Below are 24,444 nucleotides of genomic sequence, written 5' to 3' on the forward strand. Positions count from 1 at the left end.
AATAATATTTGGTAGAATTAAATTTTTAAATTTCTAGTATTGAATTTTTGAATTTATGGCATTAGATTTTTGAATTTTATAGATTTTATGTAATTTAAAGAATTTCTTATTAAATTGAATTTCATAGTTTGGATTCGGATTTCCAGACAATTCAAATTGGAGGTATTTTTTTATAAAATTTTGAATCTCAGATATGATCGAGCAAATCACAAACCAATGTTTTGGACAAGTCAAAATCATAAATTTTGTTCTTTACAGGGATCTTTGATAGCACATTTGTCATTTCATTAAAAACTCTTCTTTTTATTAATAGTAGTGTTAATATCCATGCAATGTATGGGATAAAAAGAGTTTAAAAAAAACAGATACAGAATAAAATAAAAAAATTAAAAATACGTATAAGTAAAGAACAAAAAGTAAAATCAAATAATTTGAAAATCTTACAGCTGACAATCATCTGATTTTAGTCCCTTAACCCCAAGAAATCTACTCCTTCCGTATCAAAAAAATATAAACATTTAAAATGGCACGAGTTTTAATGCACAATCGGTAAAGTAAGTGAGAAAAATTGGCAAAGTGAGAGAGAAGAAAAGAAAATTTATTAAAGTAAGAGAGAGAAAGAGAAAAAGTAGTGAAAGTATAGTTAGTGAAATGTGGGGCTCATGTCCTAAAATAGAAAGATTCTAAAATTTCTATTTTAAGGAATGACCCAAAATGATAATAGTTGTTATTTTTAAAAAACGGAGGAAGTAACAATCTTTGGCCACTTCAGATTACATGTAAATGTAATAAACAAATTTGGATAACCAATCCATCTACAAATTGTCGTCGCATTTTGGTAATTCTTGATCATATATCTTGCAATACCAACAGAACTGGAAGGCAGAATAATTCATTTACCATGCATCGAACCATCTGTCTCACCTAGCAGTACAACCTCCGTCAAACCACTATACATTTTAGCACGTAATTTTTTCTGCTAGGCTCTAACAAACAATAGACGACCAGTCTCAACCATAGTATAAGTGCAACAACAAATTGTTGGAATAAATCAATATTTAATTTGAAAAAAGTTAAAGTACTTTAAATCAAATAGAAAAATTCAAATACATTATAGAAAACGTTTTAGTAAACAACATAACAATAGAATCAAATGTAACATCAACATCATCACTATAGAATATACCAATTTTGTCTTTTGAAAATACAACATAAATTTGCCCATGACTAAAAACATGCCTTTTAGAAATAGGCTAACATGAACAAGCAAATACTAAAGCACAGTAAAATTTAATAATTTGAATAATTGATAAGTATTATCTCCATCCAAATAAACATGAAATACAATTCATTTTATATTTATCCTGACAGTCAAATTTCTAAAATTGTTAGAATGTTGCATATATCACAATATTCGTTGTAATAAATTAATAAAGCAAATGAATTTTGTAGAGTATTATTTATTCTTTTTGAAGAATTGAAAGAAAGACAATAAGAACGCTTATCTTGAATAAAAATAAATCAAATAATATTACTACTAATAATAAATTGCTAGGATTATGAAAATCAATTAATATATTATCCTAATAAAAAATTAGTTTCTATAACAAATAATTCAAATATCGTTTCTCTCTTCTGTGTCTTCGTACAGCTTGATAATAGAGTGGGGATGGGGTGTTCTTCCTCCTTTATTATCTTTATTTTTGTGTATTAATTGTTATCACATAAATTTATACGAAGTATACAATTAAAAATTTAAAACTAAAGGAGGTCATTTATTTTTGCTAATAATATCTATGAGATACGTATAAATATAATTAAAATAATATTAATACATAATATCTATGAGTTTGGGATAAGACATATATAATTGTCATGAATTTGAGCATGAAATAGTGGACCACTTTGACATACGCACACAATGTGTTAAAGATAATATTAAAAATAGAATCTTTGCGGATAATCTTTAGAAACAATTAACTATTTTTATTTCCTCATTAATTATCAAAATATGCATAATGAAACAAAATTAAAGCTAGGTTCTAATTTAAATATGTATATTTATAAATTATTGAGATTGAATAGTAATCTAAAAATAATTTCAAAAGAGTAATAAAAAATATTCAAGAATTAATACACAAATTTAATTTGATTTTAAAAATATATACAAAGCACATAAATTTAAAGCCTAAATCAGAACCTAGCTTTAAAGTATAGCAATAATTATATAGTTTAACACAAAGTCTAGATTTAATTAAAAAGAATATTAATTAAATACTACTCAACCTATGCTACATTAAAAGCCCAAAATTAGAGCCCAATTTGTATAACCCTGACTATTACTACTAATCCATGAAACCCTAAATCAAAATGATGCGCCTCCATTCTCTTTCTCCCTCAACGGTATCCAACTCCTTCCGCCTCCTTGCATCAACACTTCGTCGGCACCTTGCCGTCCACCGCCATGATTCGCCGCCCACTTGCTTCCTCAACACTCGCCGCTAAGCCTGTCAAAATGGATATCAGGTATTGGATACCCGATATCTGAACCCGAAAAAGTTGGATAATTGGATACCCGAAACCCGATTTTTCGGGTTTCGGATCGGGATCGGGTATTGAGAATTTTGGATTTTCGGGTATCGGGTAACCCGATATCTGATCGGTATACCCGATTTTAAAAATAAATAAATAAATAGTGTGTTAATTCTAATTTGCATATTCTTACTCAAATATGAAATAGTCAAACTTTAAGCTTTGTATTAAAATTTCTTCAATCATTGCTATTATATTAGTTCTATTTTTAAAGTTTAAGTAATTAGGTTAATAGTAGTTACTAAGTTACAGCAGACACGCCTCCCTCCCCTTTTCTACTCTCTCGCTTGTGCCTCCCACCGTCAGCGCCTGATAAGGCTAATTTCATGCATCGGTTATATGGTGAAAAGCACTATATTTTACTGGGTCTAACACAGTTTTTAAGCCAGGTGTGTGACAGAATCACTAGATCCAGGAGATGCTGGAGGAAACGGACTAGCGAAGGAATGAAGGAAAAGTGAGCATAATTGAAGGAAAAGGATGCTAGAATAAGGGAGTCAATAGCTGAGGGCAACAAAGTCTATCTATACCTCGTTGGGCCCCGCTTCAACGCCTATAAATAGAGGAGCATGCAACACACAACATATGCAATTTTTTTCGCTCTTAGCTCACACACAACACACACACTTGGGAAATGGGAGTTCTGGGGTAGTTTAGGGTTTTAAGGGGTCTTATCTTCAGAGGAAGTCCGTCGTAACACCGTCCGTGTGAGGGCGAAGATACAATCTATTCACTTTCGGTTCTTTTGCACTTTATTTCGTTCGAACTTCACTTTTGGAAGTCGATTTGGTCGTTGCTGTTACTGATTATCTATGCATTTCCTTTAGTTTCTGTTATATTGGTGTTATCTCATGTTGATCTACGTTGATCCTGTTTGTTTGAGGTTTATTTCTGCAAGTTGCATGTTAATCTCTGTTTTTGTCACTTTGGTGCTTGATCTGGGGAATTTGGCTGTAGATCTGCGGTGTTGTTGTTGATCGGAGGTTGTTTGTTGAATCTGAAGTTATGGAATGTTTTTGGCTGGAGTTTGTGTCGGATGCTTGGATCCGGAGTGGATTTAGCATTCGAGGTTGGATCTGAACAGGGGATTCAAGTTGTGCATGGATTTTGAGTTTTCTGTTTACTTTCTGTTTTACTTCGTCTAGTAGCCGTAGATCTGTTTAGTTCATAATTGTTCTTCGTTAAATTGTTTAATTCCAGTTTGCTCTGTTTTTCCGATTACGCCTTGCACCTGTTCTGAGTTTTTGTGAAATTTGATTTGAAGAAGATGATGTCGCTGTTAGTTAGTACTTTAGTTAGTTGATTTCCCAGCTTTTCATCCGTACTCGCTTTTTCAATCATGGTCCCCACCGTCAGTTTATTTCCCAGGTCTAGGTAATTTAGAATAGTTTCTTAGATCTAGTTATTTTCTCGATTTCAAATTATGTGCATGATTTATGTTTTGCCTAGATCTAGCTGTTAGCGTAGCATATCTCAATTCCAAGTTTAGTTTAATTTCCTCAACCCAAAAAAATGCGTGGCAGCAGCCAACCCAAAAATAATTTCCAAATCCTTGAGCATGTTCATTACGCATCCATCTCTGTGGGATCGATCCCTACTTCCCTGTGCTAAGTTTTAGTATAAGTGGTTGAGGGTTTTTGAAGAAGTGCTCTGTGTGTCCGACGACCGAGATTTTCCAACGACCAGTGAATTCCTAGACCTTGTGATCTAGTGGATTGCTGGACCTAGGAAACTTTTTATTCTTTTCTGTGCACACAGTCTAAGCGAAAATCGATATCTTCAGCGCCCACTGCCGGCGCCGTCTCCTCTCATAGCACCGACCCTCATCTCTCCCAGCGCTAGCCGCAACGAGCTCTCTTTTACTGCCCAGCCGCCGCCATCTACTGCCCAGCTTTCCTCAAAATTGAAATTAAAATCGGGACTGGATACCCGAGTCGGGTATTTGGGTATCCAAAATCAAAATTGGATCGTGTATTGGGTACTAGATATTGGGAAATTCGGGATCGGGTATCCAAAATTTTCGGATCGGGTATCCACGGATACCCGATTTGACAGCCCTACCCGCCGCACTTCATAGCTCGCCCAGTCGCCGTCCTCAGCCTTGCTACCTTCGTCACCCGTCGTGCCGCTGCTCAGCCGCCCTCACACGCAAGCCTAGTTGTGGTGAGCTCCGGCGACTCCCTCGGCCAGCAGCCGCCCTCACTTTTCTCATCTCTCATTGACGTCACTGTCGCCACTGCATTCAGCGCCTATACTCACCGTCAACCGTGTCGTCTCCATTCACGCCAGCGTCGCCCGAGTGAGGTATTTTTCTGTAATTTTATTTCATGTTTTCAAGAGTTCTAATTTAAAATTTATGTTTTGGTCATTTGGTGTTCTAAGGATTTTACCTTTGTCTCTCACTGGACAGTAGCGTCGCTGCCGCTTCCTCTTCATCTCCTGCATCTCTCTCGCCGTCTCACCCGCTTGCTGTCGTCGGAGCCGTCGCCGGATTCCAAACAGAACCTCACCTATTATACTATATCATAAAATAAAATCAGTCCACAAAATCCAGATTCTAATGCAAGTATTTAAAAGTGTTTTAAATCTTTTTCAAGAAGATTACATTTGATTGGACCATTTTTTGTCCAATTAGAGTCCAGATAGTACAATCATAAACCACTCACAAAAAATGGCAACATTTGTGAAAGAAAAAAATTAATTAATTACACAGTCAACTTTTATTTTCCCTCCAAAAAGGGTGTTATGGCAATTTCAACAAACTGCCACTTTTAAGTAGTATAGATAAGCTATAACGTCTATACATAGGGTGTGATTGGTAACCCATAAAAAGTAATAAAAGCCCATAAAAGGCCTTCTTCTTCCTTCTTCTCCTCCGTTTGGTAGATCTCGATTTTCTTGGTGAACCCGGTAGAAAAATCCCGGATCTTGCTGGATTTAAGATTAGATTCGGCGACTGAGGCATTCCACTATCGGAGACAAAAACAGGTATAATTTTTTCTCTACTTGTCCGACTACCTGATTTGTAGCTTTTTGCCTGATTTACCCTCCATCCTACCATTGTTCGACATCTACAACCACATACACATAACCATAAGACACTGATTGACGGCGGCGAATTCAGCTTTCCTACCACCACAGGTATGCCGTTACACTTGTCTTTTATGAACCCTTAATGGAGCATACTACACGTACACAAGCATACTTGTATACATATATGTAAACATATATAAATTTTCATCTAATTAGTTGAATCGTTATTTTAATACTAATTTACTATTTTTATAATATAAAACACAATATAATATAATAAAATATAAAACTTGATACAATTGGATTAGGGATACTACAGATGTGGACACATATTTGCATCCATTAATACCCACCCACTTGCTTGGGTGTGGTAGTGAATACAGTAGGCCAAATTTTGTCCTATAAATAAGGGGTGGTAGGAGCACATTTTTTCACACCTTCTCTCCAAAAAAAAAAGATTCTTAAATTTGTTATTTATACCCCCTCGACAGCATCAATCGCACCAACCATGGCAGGAGGAGAAGCTCACGACTTTCTGAAGTGAGATACTTGTGTTTTTACTTCATTTAAGCGAATAATGTGTATGGTTACACTCATATTTTTTTTCCTTATATGTTTGTTGCAGTGCTATCAAAGAGGTTCCTTAAATGTTTGTGTTTTTGGTTGTTTTGTGATTATAAATTTCTAATGAATAATCATGCAATGTAAGGGTTGCATAAATGTGAGAAAACGTGATAATTAGGGAAAACTTCAATTTGATTATAGTTCTATGTGGGAAGCTAGGATTGTAGCTTGCAAGAAATCATTGTATTCTCATAAACTGTTGTTTGTAGTGTGACATCATCTTTGATCTAGCATCATGTCTTGCATATGTTTTATAGTGCGACGACTTCTTCCTGTGCTGATTGACCATTATGGCAAACATTCTTTCTTTTTTTTGGTTGTTTTGACAGTTTTTATCTAAAATCGCAACGATATTTGCATAGGTTCAACGATATTTGAGTTAGTTCCTGATCTTGAAAAGTCCATGTACACAAAAATTGAGGGATTTCCTTGTGTCTGTCTACTCAACCTTATAGGGGAAATCGGTTGCTCAAGTTGGTACTTCTGTCAAATCACTCATGATAAATGCATGTTAAACTCATTCTCTAAGCAACATGATTTGCATTTTTAGATCCTGGATGTGAGAAAGTTGTTGCTCCAATTGTTAGATTTGACAGAACTAACTATAATCTTGGTTTCTATAGACGAATTTGAAAGCGTGTTGTCAAGGCATGTAATGGTTTCCTTCTTGTTTGTGCCTGATATGCGTCTTGTAATTTGGTTTATTAAATTTGACTAATTGATAGTTAGTTTATTCTTGTTTGTCATGGTTGTGATCAAGTTTTCTGAGTTTCTCTTTTCAATTACTGCTATTTTCTCCATCATGATTCAGATTGAATGTCAATTTTTCTATATAAAGACAGAATATTCAGAGATGAAATGCCACTTGATAGAATTTCTTATATGATAAACTAGTATTGAATTGTGACAGACTGTATAAGTTATAGGCTTTGAATGTTCATACTTCAGGAATATTTACAGAAAAAGTTTATATAGTATGTTATGGAATATCAAGTGATCCAAAAATAATTGGTTAAGACAGAAACATTGCAGGAAACATGAATGAACTAGTTTGAAACTGATTAAATTAGACAAGTACAATTGTTGGCACGGTTGAACAATCCAAATTCCGAGAGTGTTCATTTCTTTCAAATTAATTATCATCTTGCACAGGTAGTTGGGAACTTGGGATTCTAATGATCTAATTTCTTACCATAATTTTGTTCTGAAAAAAAAAGTTTATCCCACCTACAAATGCAGGAAAAGAAAAAACCTCTTGGGAAAAAACCCTTAATATCTTGTATATGTAGGTTGCCATAGCGAGTGAGAATAAAAAGTCTTATACTACTAAAGTTGTTTCTGAGTTTGATCTAATTATGCAGGTAAGCAGTTGTGCAAGAAATTTAAGCAATTCCTTCATATTATAATACAATGCACACAAGGAGAATATGCATACTAATTTTTATTCAAGCAGACTACAAAATCTGGTCCACATGATCCTGACTCTTGTCTGAAAGAAGCAGCGGCGGATGCAGGTGGGGTCGCGCGGGGTCAGCCGACCCCACCGCCGTCCCCAGAGAACCGCCGGAAGACTCCTCCCAACAGCCCCCGATCCCACGGCATTCGGAACTCCGCCCCACGATTCATCCTCAAACCTCAAGCAGCGCAGCTTTTCCGATGAACTCAAGCAGCGCAGCTTTTCTTCTTTTTATGTATTGGGCTTAGGTTTAGGCTTTTTATTAATTAAAAAATACAATTAATACTTTTCCTTTTAACAATTTTATCTTTATATAAGTGTTTAAACTTTATTTATAAATAAGAAATCTCGGTTTCTAGTTTAATGATCATCTTTTAATCATGATTTATTACTTTCTAGTTTTATTTTAGTAGTTTATTGATTATTTTTTAATCATGTTTTATTAGATTTTACTTTTATTTTAATCTAGTAGGAGTAGTAACTGATAATTTTTTTATCTAGCTTTAATAAATTTTCTTTTGATCATTGATTTTAATTACTTTTCATTTAGGTTAATGGATACATTTCTTTTATAAAGATTTTGCGCTTTCGTCGTATGTTCTTCTAGTACTAATGTTGAACACGAACAACGACTAAAAGATATATCCATAGCTATTTTCAATAAAATAACTTTAAGTTAGCTTCAAAACATGAAAACTCGTAGAAGTCGATTATCGCGCTTTATATAAAATAGAGATATTTCATTTGCAATGTATTTTTATTACTATTTTATATATTTAAATATTACTCCTTATATTAGTTTTCTTGTCCGACCCCACCATTTTTAATTCCTGGATCCGCCATTGGAAAGAAGGAACTTGTCTTCCTCTGGTGGATACAGGTTATTCACATATCCTAATTCAAATTCTATAAAAATTTCTTTTATAAAATGCAGGTAAATGTAATTATGTACAAAAAATTGAATTATGATTTGTGACTCTCATGACTATTGATATTATATTGTTGGTTGTTGGATGATCATAAATGAGATCAGGTGTTACAGTTTATCATTTATTACCGTTGCACATAATAATTTTCTATTTCATTTTTGTAGAAGTAGAACATGTTTCCTTTTAGAATGTTAAGGTTTCATATGTTTTATTGATATGGGTACTAGACTACTAGTCGGGCTTATCTGTTGGTATATCAAAAGGTTGAATTCGGCGCCAGCAAGATCAACAACACATTGAATCGAGAATAGAAATGGCTACTTAGTGAACAACTTGAGGTCTGAAATTAGTGTTTGGACTTATCACATGTGTTAGACAGTCATCTCGTTCCGTTTAAACCTTTATCTAGTTTTTGTGCTGATAGCCTGCTACAGCTGAGAAACTTCTACCTTACCTGGACGTAGAATATTAATTTTGGCATGCTTGCAATTCTTGTCTCAGTATTGAATGACTGATTATTTATTTTTCCAATCTTTTCAGTCCCATGGGAGAAAATCTTAGTTCTGGAAATACGTACATGCTTTCTAAGTTATGTATTGTGCTACTTAATTAAAGTCTTAATAGACGGAGCTGGTAATGAATGTCTTAATTTACTTGCTTATTCCAGATTGTACCTTGTGCTAATGAACTGCCTCTTAATGAATAAAGACTCGTGTAAGAAACCCCCAAGAATTTGAGCTGAAGGGTGGAAAGTGATACACATTGCCTTGGAGGACCCATGAAACTGTTGGGGTTTGTTTACTAAAAGATGTTTCAAGCGTACATGCCTTTGTACAGTCAGCTTGTGCATGTATACGAGAAACGCCACGTCCACTTGTTTACCTATTTATGAGAATAAATAATATAATATGATGGTTTATTATTGAAATATAATAAACAAGTCTAAGGCTTTTTACTAGACATGGCCAAACCAAACCGGACCGCCGGTTAACCGGCGGTTCGGAACCGGAATCGGAACCGGACGACGGTTCCGGTTCGAAATCCGGTTACACAGTTTTTACGGTTCGGTTACGGTTCAAGAAATATGCAACCGGAACCGGCGGTTAACCGCCGGTTAACCGGAAAAATAGCCGTTCGCCGATAGGTTCGTAGGGTTGCAGGGGGTAGGTCTGAAAAAGCACGGTTAACCGCCGGTTTGTGTCGGAAACCGGCGGTTTGTGTCAGAAAACCGGCGGTTCCTGACACAAAACCGCCGGTTCCCGCCGGTTCAGGCGTAGGGTTCAGGCGTAGGGTCTAGGGTTCAGGCATAGGGTCTGAAAAGGGGTCGGAAACCGCCGGTTTTCGGTCAGAAACCGGCGGTTTGTGTCAAAAAACCGCCGGTTTCTGACCGAAAACCGGCGGTTTCCGACCGTTTCAAATTTTGAATTTCAAATATATTTTTTTTTTTTTAAATCAGATTTTCCCCCCATTTTTATCTATAAATACCCCCTTCTTCATCACTTCTACTCACCCCATTCTTGTGTTAACAAGGATTTCTCTCTCAATCTCCAATTCTTTATTCTCTACCTCATTCTCTCAATTTGCTCTCTACTTGTTTACTTAAGTTGTTCATCAATTTTCATAATTTGCACTTCATATTAGTTACAACTTACAACTTGTTCAACTACATTACTATAAAAAAAAATATGTCTTCTTCTCGTGGTGGTGGTGACCGTGATTGACGGGGCAAAGGAATTGCAGAAGATCAATCTACCCGTCCGAGAAAATCACGACGACCTACTCGTCGAGAAATTTTGGAGGAGGTTTCCCATGCTGAGGCTGTTCGCTTACAAGTAAGTTATAAAATATTTTGCATATTATTTTTTTTATACATAAAGTCATAACTTAATAAGTTTGAGTTCATGATTTTTCTATGTTCATCATCTTCTAAATTCTAATTCGTACATACTACGTATACTATTTGTAGATGGAAGAAGATCGTCGTGCAGCTGCAGCCATTGCACTATCCCAATTGGGTGGTCATGGCGCGGTTGGCGCCGAATTCGATGCTGATAATTACATCTCGGTCGATGATTACGATATTGATGATGTTAATGTTAATCTCAACGATGATAATGAGGACAGTGACGGTGGTGACCACGAAAATGAGGAAATGCCCCCCGCTTCACAAGACGGCCGCAGAGAAAAAACTAAATATAAATCTGATATATTTGTGAAACATTTCAAAAAGGTCCCAATAGTTTCTTCCGCTAATGAAGTGCCGGTATTTTTTATGGCATATTGTAACTACTGCACCAAAAAATACAAATTCAAGAAGTACGGGGGATATGGCTCTCTCATCCGTCACATGCAGACGATTCATCCCGAACTATATGGGCATACCGCTAGCCAAACCCAACTCAACTTCCAAAGTGCGAGTGCCCATGGCTCCGCTTCCGGTTCGTCTCAAACAGGTACGCCGTCCTCCGCTCTTTTAAGATATGATCATAAGCATACTACTGACGTTATGGCTAAATTTGCTGCCATGCATCATCTTCCTTTTGGTATTTATGATAATCAAGATTATGAAGATTCGATGAAAGAGTGTTATACTTTGAACTCAAAAAGACTACCTAGAACTAGTATTCAACGATCTACCAAAAATCAATATACTGAAATGAAAAAAGATTTATCACGATATTTGAGTAACTTGGGACACAAAGTGAATATTTGCTCTGATGTATGGACTGACGCTTTCCAAAAGCATGCATACATGGGAATTACGGTTCACTTTATGGACAATAGTTGGTCTTTGAACAAACGTTTAATTGCTTTTAGAGATTTTCCTACACCACACACTGCAAATGCAATTGCTTTTTTAATTATTCAAGTTTTGAATGAATATCAATTATGCAATAAGGTGTTTTCTATTGCTTTTGATAATGCAACTGCTAATACTGCAAGTATTAGCGACTTGATTGATGCGTGCTCTCCGATTATCGATGGTAAGTATTTTCATCAAAGATGTGTATGTCATATTTTGAACTTATGTGTACAAGATGCGCTTTCTTTATGGCAAAAGCATGTTGATCCTATTAGAAATGCAGTTAGAGCGATCCATTTCAAGCTTGGCAAGGCTTGGAAAAAATATTGCCGTAACAGGAACATCAGGTATACAACCTTTATAATGGATGTGTCTACTAGATGGAACTCTACATATGATTGCCTCAATTCTACTTTGGAGCATAGAGATGCTTCGTGCGATTTTTTTAGAACTAATCCCTATGGTGATATAGTTCTTACGCCTAATTGTTGGGACCAAAGCATGAGTTTATGTCAATTGTTCAAAGCTTTCAAAAGTGCTACCGTTGAATTATCAGGTGTTTACTATTGCACATCTGTTCGTGTGTTAGAGCATTGCATGTATATAGCACTTGGTTTTAAAACATGCATGAAAAATGCTAGATCTCGTGAGTTAATGTGTGTTTTATTTTATATGATTGAAAAATGGTTGAAGTATTTTAGTGAAATTCCAACTGTGTTTTTAATTGCTAAGTGCTTGGATCCGAAATGGAAATTAGCTGGCACAACTAAGATCTTAGATTTCTATTATCAAAATTTGCGTTCTATTGATCTTAGTCCACTTCAAAATTTGCCTTTTGATGATAATGAAACCTCGAGAGTTTTTGAACTAACCATTCCTGATAGATCACTTGTTCAAGCTCAATTTGAAAGTAGTTTGCGTACTCTCTTTGCCGAATATGAAGAAAAGTATAACCGTACCCACCAAATTCATCCACGTACACAACATGCTCCTCAACCGCAGCAATACGGCGGTTTTGGTTTTGCTTATGATGACCCCGATGCTCAATCACAATTAGCCGACTTATACGGCTACGACACAAGCTCAAGTTCAAGGTCCACCTCAATGGGATCGGTAAGCGAGTTAGATTTTTATTTGGAAGCACGCCACCATACTTTTAGTGATGCAGGTCCGACACCCGCCCAAATCGACGTCCTAGAGTGGTGGGGAACACACGAGAAAGATTATCCAATACTTGCGTCAATGGCTAAGGAGATCTTTGCAGTCCCGGCTTCCACTGTAGCCGTCGAGTCCGCTTTCAGTGTTGGAGCATGTGTCTTGGACGTGAGAAGAAGCAAACTCTCCGCGAGAAATATGGAAGCCGTGATGTTACTTGATGATTGGGGAAAAGCTGCAAGGAGAGCGCAAGAACCAGATTGGGATGCTCGTGAAGAGAGTGAGGAAACCTTCACCGACACCGAGGATGAAGGTGGAGAATGAAGGCCAACCGTCGTCAACCGCCAACCAACAAGGTAAGCAAGGTAAGAGAACTACGTGGACTTTGATTCCTCAATGCAATTGAGCATTAAGGATACGTAGGCACCTCAACTTAAATTTTAAATTTAAGTTGAGCTCAAGTCCTTTTCCTTTTATTTCTTTTTTTTTTCTAATTATTTTAACTTTACTTTTAATATGTTTTTTTTAAATTGTAATTTTGTATTTAAATTTTAAATTCAAGTGTATAGTTGTAGTATTGTTGTATTTTGTAACTTGTAATTGTAATATTATATTGTAGAAATTTACATTCAAAGTTTCAAATCAATAAAATTGCAATTATTTATCGTTATCGATTCTCTTTGGATTTTACTATAGAATTGCAATAAAAGTTATAACTCTAAGATTTTTTTTTTTTTTTAAAAAAAAAAAAAAAAAAAATCGAACCGGAACCGAACCGGTGAAAAACCGGCGGTAACCGGCGGTTAAACCGGAACCGGATAACCGGTATCCGGGCCGGTTACGGTTCATGATTTTGACGAACCGGAACTGCCGGTTCCGAACCGGAACCGGCGGTTTTCGAACCGTGGCCACCACTACTTTTTACTAAGAAGGTCAAGTAGGGAAATTCGATGAATCTCCTCATGAGTTTTCCAGTAGGGGACTTGGCCAGATCTAGTAAGAAGAAAAACGTATTCACAACCTAGATAGGCTTTGGCTACCTATTGGTACGGTTGCGGTGTTTGTGATAATTCTCTCTTACCTAAGATGAGATTAGTAACACCGGTGTGGTAAAGCACTGAAAGGATCTAATCCGAAATGTATTCTTTATTGCTATCTACTGAAAGAATATATTTCAAGAAAGTTTAGTATTTTCTAGTCTATGATATTAATATCAATATTGTTTATTCAATCAAACGCCACTTTGACTTATCAATATGTGAGAGTTTGTACGTAACTCAAGTTCATGATATCTTGGGTGGTAGTAATTGAATAACATGAAGGTATTGGAATATTATTTCATAGAATTCGCGTGCCCAGTGTGGTATGATTAAATCCCTAAAAGGGTGATCCCCAATGAGGTGTTTGAAAGAGGAATTTATTATTCAGAAATCTGCGCAGTTGGAATTTATTCCACGAATAATAAATAAAGTTTCAAACTAGAAAAACTCTTTGGAGAATTAATTTAATTCTAGTCACATAGCAGACAAAAGAATTAAATTGATGGATCAAGATAATCTTAAACGCGGGAAATATTATAAAATAAAATGGACCCAAGTTATTTGTAATTTGGTGATTTAAGTGGGAGTGCAATATTATTCTTTAGTGGAATAAAATAATATTCCATTGATAATATATTAAATCATGGGTCATTTGATTTAATTTGCAATTTATCTAATAGGTGAGCCCAACACTTAAGTCATTCCATGGATCCCCAACCTAGCCCAACAAGTCCATTATAAATAGTGATGAGATGTGGAAACCCTAACACACCACAAGTTACACTCTAAACCCTAACCCTAGCCGCCGATCACTCGGCCTCTCTCTCTCCTTCTTGCCTCGATTTTCGAGCCATAGAACAAGGAGATCTAGGGTTTTGGTTTGTTCTAGTCTTGTTCATTCTAATCCATAGAATTGAATCGAGATAGATAGTTTGGTGTAGTGTTCCTCCTAGATCTCATCAAGACTATTTTGATTATCTAAGATCCGCCCACACGGATGGAGAATCAAGGACTAGGGAATAGGTTGGAAGATTCACGGTCGATAAACCAAGGATCTCCGGGTGGTGCAGCTAGCAACGTCAATCCAATGATGGATTATGAGGTAACAATCGAATTTACATCGAATATGCATGATTATGTGTTTATTTGATGTTATATCTATAGATCTATGTTTCTTGCATGAAATTGGAGTCGAATGCATAATCAACTAAATAGATCCGTTCTAGGACCTGTTTGGTTTCCGTGTCTTCCGCTGCGGTAGTCCCAATAGAAACCCCCAAGAATTTATATTATTAATACTATATTTATACTACAAGTTGCTAGTTCTCTTGGTAGCGCATTGGCTAGCTGCCCTGCCTGCTACCCACTTTGTCTGAGTTCGAATCATTTCAAGCACAGTTCACGTTTTGTCACTTTAATTTGTATTTTTATGATGTATTTTTATTTTTCTTACAACTATTATGCACAAAAAATTTATGTTTAATAAGTGATACTTATTTAATTAATTTATTTTAAATTGAAATTTCAATTTTCTTTTAGCTATTTTTTGTGCTTTTTTTCTATTTTTATGCAACTTTTATACACAAAAATTTCATGTTATATTCATTAATTAATTTATTTCAAATTTATTCATAATTGATATATTAAATATATACATATTTCTAGTTTCCATATCATTTAATTATTTTATCTCATTACTCATCTTCATCACATCTTAATAATGTCGTAATTTTTGGTTGTGCCGCTATAAAAAAAATACCATGATTAGTTACTATATAATTGGACCCCCCAACATTAAAATCGTGCGTCTGCCACTGTACACTAAAGATATATAGGATGTTCACTTCATTTTGATCAAATGCTATATATATCCTTGAGCAATAAATATTTAGTGGTCGTGACATATTGTTGTGTTTAATACCAATCACAATTGCTACGCATTATGTGAGGATGTGTCCGGATCACCAAATCTTTACTCTTATTATCTTGTGATACGATATTAGCAGCTCAGATATTGTGATTATTCCAAAACTGAATGTTGAATTATGTTTCATTTTATCTTGTCATACAATATAAGCCAGCTCAAATATCCAGCAAACAATCGATGATTATACTCCATCGTTCTCATACTTTGCTATTCCAATATATTTTGATTTAAAGTATCTTTACTATTTTTTTCTATTTTTAATAGATGAATCTCATATTTCATTAAATCATCATATTCATCTCATTATAAAACTCTATAAAAGTGAATACAGATGTTTGCTGTTTCAGTATCCAGCATTTCACGGAGTTTAAAAATCTCTACTATTAATTATTTTTGTAATAATAGTATAAATACACCAAGATTTAGACAGTAGTAACATTTTAGTTCCAAATATTGCATAGAAATTTTCCGACTCGCAATTGATTTATTATGAACTACTTTTGGGCAATTTTTACACCCTTTTATTTATTTCATTCTAGCCGTATGTTACTTTCACCTTTTGGAAAAAATAACTCAAAAACATATTCATGTTAGTACTCTATAATTGAACTAAAACATCGATTTTAAAATTAATTAAACACCATTAAAAATTTGAAAAATGTAAATTGAAATAAAATTCGAAGCGAAGCGGGTTGTATGTACATAAACGGGTCAAACCGAGTTTTGTGAGCCGTAAAGTATCCGGATATTTCCTAACCCAAATTGAAATTGTGGGCAACACAAGCACACGCAGTAACTCAAAGTGATAATGGGGCTGAGTCACCTCGCTTCTCGGGCCATTTTCCGATCCGCCCGCCTCGCCGCCTCCAACTCCAACTCCCGCTACCTCCGCCGCTCCATCGTCACCACTCCGGAGCTCCACAACTCCGCTGAAGCAGCTGCGGCAAATGCCCAACCTGAGCCAGATCTCCCCAAGCGGAACCCTGTGGCCGGCGCTCGTGTCCATTTCCCCAACCCGGATGACGCAATTGAGGTCTTCGTCGATGGCTACCCTGTCAAAGTCCCTAAGGGGATGACGGTGCTCCAGGCCTGCTTGCTCGCAGGCGTCGATGTTCCCAGGTTCTGCTACCACGACCGCCTCTCCATCGCCGGAAACTGCCGTATGTGCCTCGTCGAGGTCGAGAAATCGCCCAAGCCGGTCGCCTCCTGCGCTATGCCCGCTCTTCCAGGTACTAACATGATGATCTTTTTTGTTTAGATTGGGGTTTTGTGGAAATGCCTAATTCGTTATTTAAATTATTGACGCTGAACTTTTTATTTCTTCATTTTGTTTGATTGATATGTATAAATATGGTCTTTAGTAGAGGCCTTTTCATCTGAGTTAAATATACGTATAACATGATGGGGTTTTCTATGCTACTCTTATTATTTGTTCTCAGATGATGGTTTTTGTGTGATTGAATGGAGGATCCTGTCTATAACACTATTTAAGCTTTTTGCAATGTGATTCTTTGTAATTAATAGAGAAGAGCTTGCTTAAGGAATTATCTGTATTTCAAGTGGCTAAATAGTGTGGTGCTTAGGATGGGTGCAGACATTTTGATCATCCAATGTAATCTGTTTTTGTTGACATAACTTTTCACTATCTGTCCCATAGGAATGAAAATCAAGACAGATACACCACTCGCAAAGAAGGCGCGGGAAGGAGTAATGGAGTTTCTATTAATGAATCATCCACTGGATTGCCCAATCTGTGACCAGGGTGGAGAGTGTGATCTCCAGGATCAGTCCATGGCTTTTGGTTCTGATCGTGGTCGTTTTACTGAAACTAAGAGATCAGTAGTTGATAAGAACCTAGGCCCTCTGGTTAAGACAGTGATGACTCGATGTATCCAGTGTACCAGGTGCCAATTGATTTGCACTTATCATTTGCCAATTGATCAGTAGTTTGCTGTATAGTCTCAACTAAATTTTCAAAATTTCTCTATATATTTTCTCAAGGTGCGGGAGCCAAATATTTCACTGTCTTGAGTAAAAAAATGAGAACTGGAACCACAATGAGAATATTAAGTCAATAGTTTGTGGCAGAGTTTTTTGTATTATTCATCTACGTTAGCAGAAAACCTGAAACGGACTGGTTGGTTGGATATCTAAATAAATCTCGTGAGGAAGACACCTTTCTGCCAGGGTTCATGATGCCTAAAATAACTTGCTTCATAGTATTAGCTAATATTCTTATCTTTTCTATATGAAGTGCCTGCTGAGTCCTGACTGACTGTCATTGTGAAATTGGAATATGTTTCATGTAGTTTGCCTGGTAGATTGCAGTTTAAGACTAGTTCCATTTCCATGACTGAAATTTTCTGACGTGGCTCTACTTGTAAAGAATAACAACTATTTCAAGTTTGTTAGATCAAAAGTGATAAATTTGTTCTATAATAAAAAAGGCTTTTATGAGAATAAACCACCTAGGTGATTATGTCCTGTAACTGAAAAAATGTTGTCTTGTTTTTTTTTTAGTATTTTCATCTTGCTGTGCTCCCTGCCTCTTCGCTTTTCGATAATGTTATCTGTGATAATCATTTTGCCTGATACATAAAGATGTGGAACTGGAATTATTATTGATTGTTTTGAACCGACTGCTATTCACATGTGGACTTGTTATCAAATAGGTGTGTGAGGTTTGCATCAGAAATAGCTGGCGTTCCTGATCTTGGCATGCTGGGCCGTGGCAGTGGAGAAGAAATTGGAACTTATGTTGAAAAACTTATGACCAGTGAATTGTCAGGCAATGTAATAGATATTTGTCCTGTAGGTGCCCTGACATCAAAGCCTTTTGCCTTTAAAGCCCGTAATTGGGAGCTAAAGGGAACTGAAAGCATTGATATAACAGATGCGGTTGGTTCGAATATTCGAATCGATAGTAGAGGTCCTGAGGTCATGCGAATTGTTCCCCGGTTGAATGAGGTTAGATGTGATACCCATTGTGTGCCCAAGCTATATCTGTTCTTTACATATTAGAAGGGTTAAACTCATTTTCTTCATTTTGTTCTGATTGGATTTTGATTATGAAGCCATTTTATGTTTTTATAACGATGACCAAAAACTTAGATTATGGCTCTGCCAAGTTGTGGCTAATAACTTTCTCAATTATTATGAGAGTTTAATGCTGCCAAAGTTCAGTTGTATTTATGTTACTGAAGATCAAGTTTAGGCTGCATGCATTGGCATTGAAGCAGATCATGAACATTCAAATGTGAAAGACTTATTATCTTCTTTTTGCGTGTGTTTATTTTTTGCATCAACATCCACATGCACATCTTACAGTCTCTGCTTCCTTAGTATTATGTTATCATCATTTATGTTTGACTCATTTCAATTGTTTTACCGTGCGATTGGATTTGTTGTATGCAATTTGGTGCATGTCTACAGGACATCAACGAGGAGTGGATATCAGATAAAACCCGTTTCTTTTATGATGGCCTGAAGAGACAAAGGCTCAATGATCCAATGATTCGGGGTGCAGATGGGCGCTTTAAGGCTGTGAGCTGGCACGATGCACTTGCAGTGGTTGCAAAAGCAATCCACAAAGTTGAACCAGAAAAAATTGTTGGGGTTGCTGGGAAGCTGTCAGATGCTGAATCTATGATGGCACTAAAGGATTTCTTGAATGAGATAGGGTCAGATAACATTTGGTGTGAAGGAAATGGCCCCAGTCCAAATGCAGACCTGCGATCTGGATATATTATGAACACTAGCATTAGTGGGTTGGAGAAAGCTGATGCTTTTCTCCTAGTTGGTACACAGGTAAATTTTATTGCTCATTGGTATTGACGGCTAATGACTCTGAAGCAGCTCTTCTTAATAACTGATCAACCTTTATAGAAGTACTCAGAAGCAGTCTAATGATAGATCATGCTTTATAATGTCTCAGCGTAGAGTTAATATTTAGTTGAATTTGTCTTTCATACTCGGTCTTAGTTCATAATGGTTTTTTAGAAGGCACTTCAGCTACAAGCTATGCCTTCATGTTGAGGAAGTAGGTAGTTCCTGGTCAGGATTCATGGGATTATGTAAAAAGTGAGATGGTAACATGTACTATGATATACAAATATAGTCAATTATGATCTATGAAGCATAATGATATTTATTGAGAACAGAAACAGTTACCCACTGAATGACCTGTGCCCCCTAAGAAATAGAAGCTAATGTTGAGGCGTATCAATGAAGAGGTAGATTTATAATTTTTTGATCTAATTCATACTCCCTCCGTCCCATTAAAATAGAGATATTTGAGAGTCTGAGACGGCACGGGTTTTAATGCATAATTGGTAAAGTAGGAGAGAGATAGAAAGAAAAAATTATTGGAGTAAGCTAGTGGAGAATGGGGCCCATCTCATTAGAAATACAGAAATTACCAAAAGTAGATGTGGACTATTTTTACGGTACGGACAAATGGAAGAGTCTATTTTTATGGATGGAGGGAGTATAAGTTAAAGAAATAGCATATGCAATGTCTGTTTCTCTTCGTTGTAGCTTTGTAGCATTATTTTGTTTGTGTAAACTTCTTTGCGCCACTCTTTTATTCATTACCCCAAACTGGCTATTTTTCTCTTTCAGCCAAGGGTTGAAGCCGCCATGGTGAATGCCAGAATTCGCAAAACAGTAAAAGCAACTAATGCTAAGGTTGGCTATGTGGGCCCTCCAGCCGATTTAAACTATGCTCACGAGCATTTGGGAACAGGCCCAGAAACACTGACTGAACTTGCTGAGGGACGCCATCCGTTTTACTCTTCCCTATCCAATGCTAAAAACCCTGTCATAATTGTTGGTGCTGGGATTTTTGGACGGAACGATAAGGATGCAATTTTCTCAGTTGTTGAGACCATTGCCAAGAAAATAAACGCGGTCAGGCCTGAATGGAATGGGCTCAATGTTTTGTTGCTTAATGCTGCCCAAGCTGCTGCTCTGGACCTTGGACTTGTAGCCGAATCAGAAAAAAGCATTGAATCTGCCAAGTTTGTCTATCTGATGGGTGCAGATGACGTTAATTTGGACAGAACCCCTGATGATGCCTTCGTGGTATACCAAGGCCACCATGGTGATCGGGGTGTGTATCGTGCCAATGTAATTCTACCATCATCTGCCTTCACTGAAAAAGAAGGCACATATGCAAACACGGAGGGGTGTGCTCAAACTACAGTACCTGCAGTACCCACTGTTGGTGACTCCAGAGATGACTGGAAAATCATTAGAGCATTGTCTGAGGTGGTTGGTTCTGCTCTACCTTACAACAACCTCAATGCAATCAGATCCCGAATAAGTACAGTGGCACCCAACCTATTGCGCGTTGATGAGAGAGAGCCTGCTGTGTTTTCAACTTCTGCATTGAGACCGGAAGTCAAGGAGAAGCCCGATGCTGCTCCTTTCACAGCTGCTGTAGAGAACTTCTATATGACCGACTCCATTACCAGGGCGTCGAAGATCATGGCGCAGTGCAGTGCCTTGTTGAAGAAATGAGTGTGTCCCGGAAGTTATAATAACCATGCCATTTCAAATCTTCTTTTAATATTCATTGTGAGAGAGAACATGTAACCTTGTAATGCCTTGTTCTATGCCATAGTGTTTGGCTCATAAATGGCAATACAACTGCAATCTATAAGATGCTTGCTGCCTCTTTTTGTACTTTAACATTTCTGTTGTGATATCAACAGATTTTTATATGGATCAACTGAGATACGTTATTTTCTTTTATATTTTGGTTTAATATTATTCTGATTACATGCTGTTGTGTTGTTGATGGGGAAGTGGTGAGTGAAGCAGGAAATATTGAATTATATCAAATGTCGCCAATCTCTTAACTCAGCTGCTAAGCTTCAACAAGCCATATTTGTTATCCAAGACAAATTTTTTATACAGCTACAGCCTACAGGCTAAAATTACTAATCTCTAGAATTAGGTGGTATTGGCTAATAATTGAGTTAAAGGTCTTAAATTTGAATCTATTGTTATATGAGATTTAAAACTATTTGTTGATTCACTAACATACAAAAGGAAAAATAAGGAAGGGTGTTTGTTCAACTTGAGAAAGGTAAATAAAGGATATCGTGAAAATGTATACTTATCTAAATGTCTTAGATTTGAATGTCTTGAGAGCTTCAAAATTATCTGTTCATTCACAAAAAAAAAGGAAATAAGAAAAAGAATTAGGTGTTGCTGTGATTCAGGAAGGACATGAAAGATTGGTTCTCAAAATAAGTTGGAGAGCATTTTAGTGAATTGCCAAATAAGTCATAGTTTTATCTGCGCTATATATATTTAAATAATTCTTTTGTTAGTAACCTATGAACCATTCAAAAAGTTTCTGGACAAATATTATTTGCACATTTCCGATACCCTTTAAAGTCAATATCCTTAAACGTCTATGAACAAAGATATAATCATGTTTAAAGTACTTTGGTATACTACTGTAATATTTTATTTTTTTGTTATTTCTTCCTCTTTTTATCTCATTTCTAATACCAAGGTAAGGAGGCCGTGTAAAAGACCTCATGTGATACATGGTCAACTATTATCTTAAAATACATGATAATTGGACTCTTTTGTTGTAGTAAATAATTTAAAGAATTAAATACTAACAATTAATTTGGAATGAAAAAGTATTTTACAATAGGAATCAATTTCATGTGTGGTCAAAAATAGGAACAATCATATACTCCTACTTAGCAAAAAGCATGCTTCATGAAGTATATACGATTTCTCTAATGAATTTTATATGCTCCCTTGAACTAACATACATATGACCAATCATAAGTATAGTTCCACCAATAAATCAATCTAATCAAGCTTTAGCAAAGTTAGGAGGCCTTCGCATCAAAGTCCATAAAATGTCATATGAATTTATATGACAATTTCAGATTATACAAAGATACCGGTCCAAATTTATTTTAAGTTTACCTTAAAGGAAAAATACATATTTGACCCTTTAACATTAATTTATGTATCCAAGTTTTTCCTTCTTTCAATCTTTGATGATTTAGCCTACACAAATCCCCATTTAGTCACCATCATAACTGGAAGTTCGATCTTCCTTCAATTATTATGTATCTAACTTAGAAGTGGTAGTCATGATCAATGATTAACTTTCTTATCTTATTTAAAACCAAATTAATAAGTGTGGATACTATAGATAAGCATTAATAAATCCAAGGGATAAAATTTGGAAGAAATAAATATGTGGTCCAAGAAGAAGTTGGGCATGCACTCAATTGCTATGCTTTAAAAGTTTATAGAGTGTTGATTTATTATCACAAGGTTCCGGCGGATACTTATATATTGATCATGATGTTGATGTCACAAACATCCATTGCTATTCATTTTGTATGAATTATTTATTTTAAATTCTTGTTATGCTTATCGTTGTGCACTATATAAAACATGATTAGAATAAATTATGTGTCGTTTTCTAACTGCGTGACATTAATTTGAACCGCCCTTCAATTATTCATGTCTTGTTTGTCTAAAACATTTCTTTTTCAATCTTGGTTGTCCATTTTCTTTTGTAGCATATGCTTTTCTTGATATCAAGATGGATTATAAACCGACTGGTAGAGTGGCAGAGTGCAATAGGTTGTCATAGTTCTCTTTTAACCATTCTATTATGGATTGTTAAATTTTAAAAATAAAAGGGAGATTTTGAAAGGGTTGGAAACTTGTTTATTCTAAAAATTGTTACTACATACTGTATTATATAGGGATGTATTTATTTGGTAATTAATTCTTATTGCATTTTATCTATAAAGAGAGAGGTACTAATAAAAACGCATTTTATTGTGAGAATGGATGAATATATTCTTGATTTTTTATTTCGAAAATCATTGGTGGATGCATTTTTTGTAACTGCTTCAAGTTAAATTCAATTAGTATATAGTCTCCATTAGAATTCTAGATAAGGTTTTAGGTCCATTGACGTGCAACATACCGTCATCATTATGAAATGTAGCAAATTTGTAGACAGGAAGACAAAATTTCTGCCACTCTGCTTAATAAGACAAACTACAATTGAATTATTTATACATATGACATAGGTTGTTGGTACATGACAAGATTAATATGCACAAATACATGTGTTTTAAAATAGTAAATACACATACATTTACGAGTAGAAAAAAAACAAGATTCATGCCGATTAAATAAATATAATAGTAACCCTCCACCGAATGTGTCTTGCCTACTATTTACGTTGATGGTTTGTCACCAATGAACAATTAAATAACATTACAATTCATAAAGTTATTTTAATTTTATAGGATTATTAAATTGCACTGTTACAACTCCTATTAAAAAATATTTCAATAATTTTCCAACCTTTTAATCACTAGTATAGTCATATCTATTAGTGAATTGCAAGAGTTTGGAGCTGATGTTCATTTAAGGTCGGAATTCAAATTATTTTATAATGTTTAAAAGTTAACACCATTATAGTAGTATCTTTTTATATTGTTAATTTTATTCATGGATACTAAAAATTTTAATCAACTTTTTTTTCCACAATCCAACTTCCGATTCAATTGCTATTGCTCTGTATAAAGACACATTTCAAATCTGAATGAATGCTCCATCAAATATGTTGCTACATAACAAGCTGTCGGACTTGATTCATTGTACCAATAATTCTCAACAAAATAAAAATGAATAAACTAGTTAGGGCCTCACAAGTGTTGAGTGTGGGTGGGAAGGGATACCAACAAAGTCCAAAGTTGCATGACCCATATTCTAACTGTCGGTCTTAAATTTCTCATAAATTCGATCAATAAATCAGAATAATATAATATATACTCTCTCCGTAATTTTCAACAAATAATAACCCTACACATCATTCCACT

The 24,444-nt window shown here is 35.6% G+C and overlaps 1 protein-coding gene across 1 annotated transcript; it reads left to right on the forward strand.

Annotated features, from left to right (window-relative positions):
* Positions 1–16,317: 16,317 nt before the first annotated feature.
* LOC125213084 (NADH dehydrogenase [ubiquinone] iron-sulfur protein 1, mitochondrial-like) lies at positions 16,318–21,313 on the forward strand. The gene is made up of 5 exons (XM_048113444.2): positions 16,318–16,788; positions 17,217–17,463; positions 18,232–18,526; positions 18,992–19,366; positions 20,180–21,313. Exons 1-5 carry the CDS (start codon positions 16,368–16,370, stop codon positions 21,077–21,079), a joined length of 2,238 nt encoding a protein of 745 aa, XP_047969401.1. The 5' UTR covers positions 16,318–16,367; the 3' UTR covers positions 21,080–21,313.
* Positions 21,314–24,444: the final 3,131 nt, after the last annotated feature.

This window comes from Salvia hispanica, chromosome 3 (assembly GCF_029641045.1).
Source record: "Salvia hispanica isolate PSC_SH4W2 chromosome 3, Shi_PSC_v1, whole genome shotgun sequence".
Lineage (NCBI taxonomy): Eukaryota > Viridiplantae > Streptophyta > Magnoliopsida > Lamiales > Lamiaceae > Salvia > Salvia hispanica.